The 8,831-nt window shown below is 43.2% G+C and overlaps 1 protein-coding gene across 1 annotated transcript in view; it reads right to left on the reverse strand.

Annotated features, from left to right (window-relative positions):
- Nucleotides 1–1,139: 1,139 nt before the first annotated feature.
- The window catches only part of il10ra (interleukin 10 receptor, alpha), an 8,538-nt gene continuing 846 nt past the window's right edge, over nt 1,140–8,831 (reverse strand). Inside the window, exons 2-7 of the mRNA XM_035386547.1 lie at nt 6,835–6,955; nt 6,115–6,293; nt 5,648–5,793; nt 4,994–5,162; nt 4,266–4,384; nt 1,140–3,365 (exon numbers count right to left, since the gene is read on the reverse strand). Of these exons, the coding sequence (XP_035242438.1) occupies nt 2,409–3,365; nt 4,266–4,384; nt 4,994–5,162; nt 5,648–5,793; nt 6,115–6,293; nt 6,835–6,955 (1,691 nt within the window). The 3' untranslated portion in view covers nt 1,140–2,408. The remainder of the gene's footprint in view (nt 3,366–4,265; nt 4,385–4,993; nt 5,163–5,647; nt 5,794–6,114; nt 6,294–6,834; nt 6,956–8,831) is intronic.

An 8,831-nucleotide genomic window follows, 5' to 3' on the forward strand; every position in this document is an offset into this window, starting at 1 on the left:
CACTTCATATTATTTTTTGACAGTCATTACTGTTATTTAGGCCTTTATTTCTGTGAGGAAATTCCCCTCAAAGCACACTGTTATATTCTCACCGGCTGCATTCTGTATCTGTGGTTGTGGCATGCCATTAGAGTTGGCCGGCCAATTTCAAGGAATTTGTATCATAGGGAAGTGTGGCCCTTATCAGACCGAAGGAAAACAGATGGTTTACTGTGCTGACAGTGAGTCAGAAGGGAGTAATAGGGGCTGAGCTCAGTTGCAAAACATTCCATTGAATCAGCATCATATAAATCTTAGTTTCCCTATAATACAGTGTAATCATTTGGTATTGTATTGTTGGAAAGCCAATGTCACGGAGAATAAGTTGGTGTCTCAGCTGCAAAGGTTATCAGGTTTTGGGACGCTGACAGACACAGTGTAAGCAGGATCATTGATGTACTGTTTTGTTATGATTGTGTTTTTTTATTTGATGATTGGGGTTTTCCTTTGATCTTTGAGTATATATTGGGAAAAATGCAATGGTTCAGGAAGACTCGTCAACACGGTTTCCTGCACATCATATGCAAATAACCATCTAACGATGCATACACTTTTGCACAATTTTATAGTGCCATTATTGAACACACCTTACAATAAACCGCATTCACTTTACCCTGGTATTCCTCTTTGAATCTTAACCCCTGCACACCTAGCAGTTTTAAGGTCCTACCATACAAACAGAAATCAGGATATCTGCACCCCATAAACACTCATACACAAGGGTCGTAGCAAGATACAGTACCTAATTGTATCTATGCAGGATACACAAGCCAGAGGCACGTCCGCGTCTACCAAGATAGATAGATGTCCATATAGAGCTACACTGCTGACAGAAAGCAGTGTCCTTCTTCTATGTAAACCTTAGCACAGAGGAAAGGTTAAAACATTATTTTGGAGTCAGATAACTGTGATATAATTAAATGAATCTCTGTCCAGTAGCACCAGGTAAGACTACGTGTGCTCCTTCGCCACTCAGACACTTCTGCTGTGTGGTGTATCTGAGGGGTTCTTACTGTATGACTGCGTATGTGCGTGTTTGTGTGTGTATGTGCCTGTCTGCGTGTGTGTGTGCGCGCACAAATAAAAAACTGGTTATTCAGTGTAGTTAAAAAACACTTTTATTGATAAATATGATATACAAAGGCTTGAAAACTTAAATAATTAACATCAAGTGCGATGAAGTGGTGATCACCGAGCATTTTGGTGCTGTCGCAGAGAGAAAGCAGATAGTCAAATGACCCATGAGTCACCATCATGTGATAGAAACTACAGAAGTTCAAATGGCCGATTCACAGAATCGATCCCAAAATAGATCTACCAGCTCCTTGTTTTATAGCTAAACTCCTACACGGGATTTCATTGGAACTCTGACGTGCATTTTTGATCTTACGTACATGTCACAATGAATGTGCCATGTTAATTTGGCTATTTATGGTGTTACGTTTTGACTTGTGAAAGGTTAACAGGAGAACATACTGTACTGAGAAAGCAGCTAGCCATAAAATGCTAAAATGATTGATGATATGATTGATTTTTATAAAATGTATACAACTCCCGCATCTATACAACAACTTAAGTCAAAATGCATTAATTAGCAAAATGAGTAGACTTAAAAACAGAATATTTAGAAGTCTTTGTTGTTCAGGGTTAGGCTAAGCCCTTGGCTTTTGCTTTGCTTTCCCTCACACATTAAAATCATGGATATTTCGGAGGTGAGACATAATTGATTAGCTGAGTGTCCGTTTTCCCCATTTTTCTAGCTTATGTTTCAGTTTTACTGCCCTTGCCGATTTCAAATCGGTATCAGCTGGAACAGGAAGTGAGGTTGGATTGCCTTCTAGTGCCCTTCACATCCTTCTCATGGCATTTAGGCATAAGTCTATTTCCCACTTGCATCACAGTCTCCAAAGCTCAGGTGAAAATTCCTAAAGTATATTTTGAGGCATATTTTAATGTGTATCTCAGTTGTCTCCCACATATTTCTAACGCCAAGTGTCCTTTAAGTTAGCTCCGAGTTAGCTCTGTCTTAGCACTGAGTTATCACTGAGTTATCTCTGTCTTAGCACTGAGTTATCTCTGAATTAGCTCTGTCTTAGCACTGAGTTATCTCTGAGTTAGCTGTGTCTTAGCTCTGAGTTATCTCTGAGTTAGCTCTGTCTTAGCTCTGAGTTATCTCTGAGTTAGCTCTGTCTTAGCTCTGAGTTTTCTCTGAGTTAGCTCAGAGTTGGCTCTGTGATAATTCTGAGTTAGCTTTCCGCCTTTCAGAGGGCTTTTTGTGGCAGCCGGAGGTCAGAACGTCACTGACGTCACATGACAGTGACACATAAGACCAGCATTTCACTACAATTACACAGAAGTGATATAACTGTTCACCCAAAGGTCAACTCCACATCTCGCAGTGAGAGGGACAGAGCATTCACACTGCTTTCTAGTACTCCACACACAAGGGGTAGCTGTGGTACAGATATCAAGAGTGGGTCAGACTCATTTGAGGATATTTGAGGTATGTGACAAACAAACGATGTGTCTCTATGCACTAGATCTCCCCCATTGTGGGGACTGGTCTTTCTTAAGTAGCTGTCTGGGATACAGGTAACTGAGAATGAAGGAAGCTGGTCACTGGGATCAGCTGTGGGATAGCTGGACACTGAGTGTTCATTAGTGGGCAGAGGTGTGACAGACTGACACCAGAGACATAGTCCTTTTCCCTGGCACACACAGCTGAACTGACTGGGCCGGTACCCCACAGTGATTGCTATGCTGGTGTCTGTTTCACCAGTGATTCCTTCGCTGGGTTTCTCTCTCTCGACTTCCTGCACAACCACAAAGGACGGCCTTTGGCTGCGGTATCCATCCCCAGTCTCCACCGCCTCCACGGGGAGAAGCTCACAGTCTTCCTTCCGCATGTCACTGTACCGAATCCCACATCCCAGGCCCAAGCCACTGTCCTCCTTCTGAGGGGAGTCTCCTCCATGGTTCCTCCCGTCCAGCAGGGGGCGCTCCTCAGACGCCCGCCTGCTGCTGCTGCTGCTGTCACTGTCGCCGTCAGTTTCCCCGAGGCTCCCACAACCACTGTCTTCCTGTTTCCGCCCATCGCCTCCATCCCCCTCTCCGCCTCTACCCTTCTCCGATGGGGACTGGTCCACGCTAACCCCACTGTCCATGCTGCCCCTCCTCATCTCTCCTTCCTCTTCCTCCATCACCTTCCGTTTCACTCCCTGCTCTCCGCTCTTCTTCTGGCTAATCAGGAACCACCCCTGGTCCGTCACCTTCTCCACAGGGACATCACCCAAGATCAGGGGGTGCCAGGCACTGCGGGGGGATTTCTGAAGGACAGAAAGGACACTTCACATTGACTGCTATGATATAGACCTGAATAAAATATGCATTAGTCCTTGAACCAGAAATTTCACATTTTATCCACAAGCACAGTTTCAACAAAAATAACTCATCACAGTGTTTATGAAGGGACAAATATTCAATTGCATTCATTTGCAAGTCAAATTAAAGGACAAAAAATCCAAGCAGTAGAAGAGCAGGTGGTGGCCTCCTTTTCAGAAACAAAACCATCATGGGTTTTTTACTTTGTAAGGGAACGAAACAGAAATAATTGCCAATTGTGAAAAAAGAGAACAAAATTTCTTCCTCTTTCATTCTTGGAATGGTGGCTCAAAATGCCTTTTCACACAATGCACTGTAGTGTGGAAGTATCCTTACAGAAATTGAACATACTGAAATATATTTTAAATATGAATGTTTTAAAAAATATGATAACAACTATATTTCACAGCGGTGTTATATACATTAACCTTATAGTGGTAATCATTTATATATTTATATTACATTACAGGCATTTAGCAGACGCTTTTATCCAGAGCAACTTACACAACTTTTTACATAGCATTTTTTACATTGTATCCATTTATACAGCTGGATATATACTGAAGCAATGCAAGTTAAGTACCTTGCTCAAGGGTATAACGGCAGTGTCCTTACCCGGGAATCGAACCTGCGACCTTTCGGTTACAAGCCCAGCTCCTTACCCACTGTGCTACACTCCGTCCTCCTTTGCCAATATTTGCCAATATATTGTGTGTAAGTCTTCCAATATATCGATAATATATTTTTCAATATATTTTCAAATATCTTCCATTTCTGTAAGGGAAGTGAGGCTGTTTGACCTCAGGAAGTAGTGAAGAGTTTGTGGGGTTCGAGGGGCCACTCACCAGGGTGCTGGGCAGTGCCTTGGGCCACCACAGAAAACAGTACAGCAGGAGACTCAACAGGCCTAGCACTCCCACACTGCTCACGGATATGGCCACCACTATGGCTGCCGTGTACCACCCTGCAAGGGAGACAGGAGCGGGTGAGGGGCATGCAGGGTAGTTTACTCCAAAAACACCGGCGCGGCTCTTCAACACCTCTATTCACTCATGTGTCTAAGTCATATGCCAGGATTCAATCAATATTTTCACTTCGTTTTCATTCAGGATTAATTTCAAGCACCAATGAATAGTTTAGCAAGGCAAGAAAAATTAGTTTTTGAGAGGAAAACAAATAAGAGTTAAGGACAAACATTGATTGAATCCTGACTATAACCTGTCTTATTCTTCATTTCAGCAACATTTCAGCAAAAGTGTTACATACTGAATGTACTTTTTTTTTTTTGCTTCTCCCATTACCTATTAGCATTTCAGTGGCTACATAACTGAAAATGTTGTGTGTGGGAGAAAATTGCTTTTGTTGACAATGTATATTTATGGACAAAGCACAGTGCATTTGGGTACAATAGAGACATTGTTTAGCACAATAAGACACATGGACGGACATTTATATTACATACAGTCTAAAACTTAAGCTAGTGAACTAGAAATAAATACATAAGCACAAGGGGACATTGAAGTGGGGCTCAGTAAAGGCAAACTCCAGAGAGACTGCTGGGATGTGTCATTACCTGGTTGTGGGAGTAGAATGCACTGGTCAGGGGAGCTCACACTTTTGGCTATTCCAGAAAAGTGCTCCACCTCCACATGAACACAGTATTCTTGTCCCCATGTCAGGTAGTCAAACTCAACATTGTCCTCTTCTTCTGTGGTTCTCTCCCACACGAAAGTCTTATTCACCTGCAAGCCCAAAGCCAAACAGTTAGAGCCTATCTACAGCCATGGCATTTCATTCTGAGCTTGAATGCGATTGGCCCAGCCTCTGTATGTGATGACTCTCAGCCAATCAGCATAAAAACCATGATGAATATGATAAACAGAGGCCTCTGAATCAGTTATCAGGAATCAGGTATTGATGCACAGCCATCAGTAATGTCTTATTATTTCCAGGTGACCTACATGGCCACAGAGAGAGATGCAAATCATGTCCCATAACTTGTTATAACTAGTGTCTGAAGATGCCGTTTTTATGGGTACCTCATGAATAATTCACAGCCACTGTCCATGACTAATTAGACCAATCAAATTGCTGGTTTAGATGTCACATCTCCCCTTATCACATTTTTCTTACATGAATGCAGACTGAATTGGAGACGAGCAAATGCATGCAATCTGCAAGTACTAGTATGAGCTGTATTGCTATCAGTGTTACAGGACGGACTTACCACGTTGTCCTGCACTTTCTCATGTAGGTGACACGTATAGAGCAGCCTATGAGGAAAGGTATCCTTTAGGGCTTGGCTTCTGTGAACTGTGACTTTAACTGATGTGGAGCTGGAGGACAGGGTGAAGGTAGGGGGCAGCAGCTCACCTTTGACACAGGAAGTAAAAGATTATTTCATTAGTACCCCAATAATAATAATAAAAAAAATAATAAAGCCTGGAAGACAGAAAAACAAGGATGAGTCCTTTCAACAATTATGGAAAGGGTCTGCAACCCTAGTCCTGGAGAGCCACGTGATCTTCTCATTTTTGTTGTTCTCTGCACTTTAATAAATGAAAGCGGTTGATTACACAGGTAACCCACTTTACTTGGATACTTGGGTCTGAATTAGGAGATGAAAGCAAAGGTTAGAGAACCCTGAGTTATGGTATAAAAAGGCAAGTGAAGAAATACTCTTCAAATACTCACTGTCTTTCCTACAAAACCTCTTTTTGCTTTTTGACCACTGTGACGTCATCTCCCCTTTGACCATTTGAACCCGAGCCCAGTAGAGATCTTTGGAAGTAGTGAAGTAAGTCAGATCGCAGTGGGTTGAAGGCACTTGCTCACAGCCTGGCACAGTGGTCCAATTTAACTCTCGGCTGTACCTGAACATTAAAACAAACATACATTTACCGTTTGCTATTGACTTAATTTACAGCAGAATTTTAATGGTAAGAATAAATCACAATATTACAACATTTTTAAATGACTTTCTACCTATGGTTGAAAGTCACTGTGTGTGTGTGTGTGCCTGAGGGGGGGGGGGGGGGGGGGGGGGGGGGGGGGGGGGGGGGGGGGGGGTATTAGAGCCATTCTGAGGTCCCTGACTGACAGGGGCCCTCACAACTTTCTTTGGTTGTTGAAATTGACATGAAGAGTATTTTGTTTACCATTAACTAATGAAACAAATGGGATATATTTTTTCTTGGTGTGGCCTAAGGGGGTGAGTCCCATGTGTGAGGTCCTTTCATGGCGCCTCAAAATCCATGACAGCAAACCTATCCCTAACCCTTACAGCACACTGTGGACATAAGGGGATGAAAAAGGGTAACTCCCAGCCCTGTCCCGAATCCCAAATTCTCCTGCCCCAAATTCAATTTTGTATTGGGCCTCAACAAGCTAAGGGCCCTGCGTACAAACACTCACTTCGTAAGCTGGACCTTGTAATAGGCTTCTGATGGGGCCTGGGCAGGGGGAACCCAGACAAGGGTCACTTCACCATCCTGAAGGACCACACTTACATTTCTGGGGCTTTGCAGTTCGTGACCTGGGAGAAGACAGAGAGAGAGAGAAAGAATGTCATGTCATTCATTAAAATAAGAGACTATGGATCGCCCAGGGGCATGAGCCCGAGAGACACAGTAAGGGCAACAGCTCTGAACTGAGGAGGACATCGGCCACGTAAACTTGAAAAATCTCATGTGCCCGTCATATGTAAGCACTCCACAGATGATTCTGCAAGACTTGAAATTCTGTCCAAAATGTGTTTTTTTCACGAGAGAAATACCCAGTGTTCCCCAAACGAGAGCTTTGTTGTGGGGGGGGGGGGGTTTCCAGAACAGCAGCTTAGCAGTTTCACCTCTCCTGTGTATGGTGACCTCACAGAACACAGTGTGTGAATGGCAGGGCTGGATCATGGCCCCTAGGGGCCCTAGTGGTGAGCTCACTCTTTAAACGCCAAGGGGCCTGGGGGCCTTCACACTGTAAGCGATGAGAGGCCCAGGGGCCCTAGTGGTGAGCTCACTCTTTAAACGCCAAGGGGCCTGGGGGCCTTCACACTGTAAGCAATGAGAAGCCCAGGGGCCCTAGTGGTGAGCTCACTCTTTAAACGCCAAGGGGCCTGGGGGCCTTCACACTGTAAGCGATGAGAGGTCCAGGGGCCCTAGTGGTGAGCTCACGTTTTAAACGCCAAGGGGCCCCGGGGGGCCTCACATTGTAAGCGCTGAGGGGTTTCTCTCTCTCTCACACAGTTGTTATAATAATATTTATTATTAGTCGTAGTAGTTGCAGTGCTGGTAACAGTTGTTGTTGCAGTTGTAGCATCAATTAATCAGCATTTTATTCTTTTTCAGCACACACGCACGCACGCACACGCCCACACACACACACACACAAAACCTTTATCTAATTAAATACAGGGCTTCCAAGAGGCAATCTAACATCAATGCAGTCAGCAATCTAAACATTTTTTTCTATACACACTATTAGATATGATAGACAGCAGTGCGATTTCCATTTCGTGGGATGAATTAATCATCAAATCCATAGTACACTCTTACCGGGGAAGTAGCGGTGTGGAATATTAGGGGGATTTTCAAAAACCATACTCCGCGGATTTAATTTTGCTGGATAAACGCGATGGAACACAGAAAATTCTTACATCATTCGCCTGCAATTTAAATGAGCAAGAAAAAAAAGATGAAAAAAGCCGAGCGCGAGCAGGAATAGCCTATTCAAACGATTCTGCGAAAAGTGATGTATACCCGTAAACGGCATACACGTATAACATGCACCGTTTGAACATTTTGTTTCTGTTGCTGTGAAGAATGGCATTTACAAAAATGATTCAGTCGTATTTTGTTCCATTTTAAGCACTGAACGCTTTATAAAGATAAATAAATTGTATTGCGATGTATTTACTTTTTTTCTGCAGTAGGTTACAAGCATTTCTCAATACTGAGTTCACTTTCCCTGTCCCAGCATGCAGCTTGGCACGTCATAAATTTTATGGCCAAAATTCACCAAAACTACTAAAACACTGCATTCATATGTCAAAATCCAATACCAAAACAGCGCTAGTTCTCTCCCAAGAACACTTAAAACACAATGAACATTATATATTTTTTCCATTTGGCTGTTGATAATAAAAGTAATGTAGCCTATACATTATGTCTAAATTGCAGTGCCGTCAGAAGCGCTGGCAGAATGCATATCTTACTGGTTGGTTCGCTGAAAAAATCTTGGAATCGATGGCACTGTTGAGCGGTCCAGATTGGGCTGCACTGTCGGGCCAGCCTCTCCCATTGATAGACAATGATTTCTCACATGATCTATTGTAGTAAATCTAATCTCGCCTAAGACTACAGCTCGTGGTCTTCCCTCTGATATATTCCTTTACAAATGCATTACATGTTAGCCACTAC

This window comes from Anguilla anguilla, chromosome 12, assembly GCF_013347855.1.
Source record: "Anguilla anguilla isolate fAngAng1 chromosome 12, fAngAng1.pri, whole genome shotgun sequence".
Classification (NCBI taxonomy): Eukaryota; Metazoa; Chordata; class Actinopteri; order Anguilliformes; family Anguillidae; genus Anguilla; species Anguilla anguilla.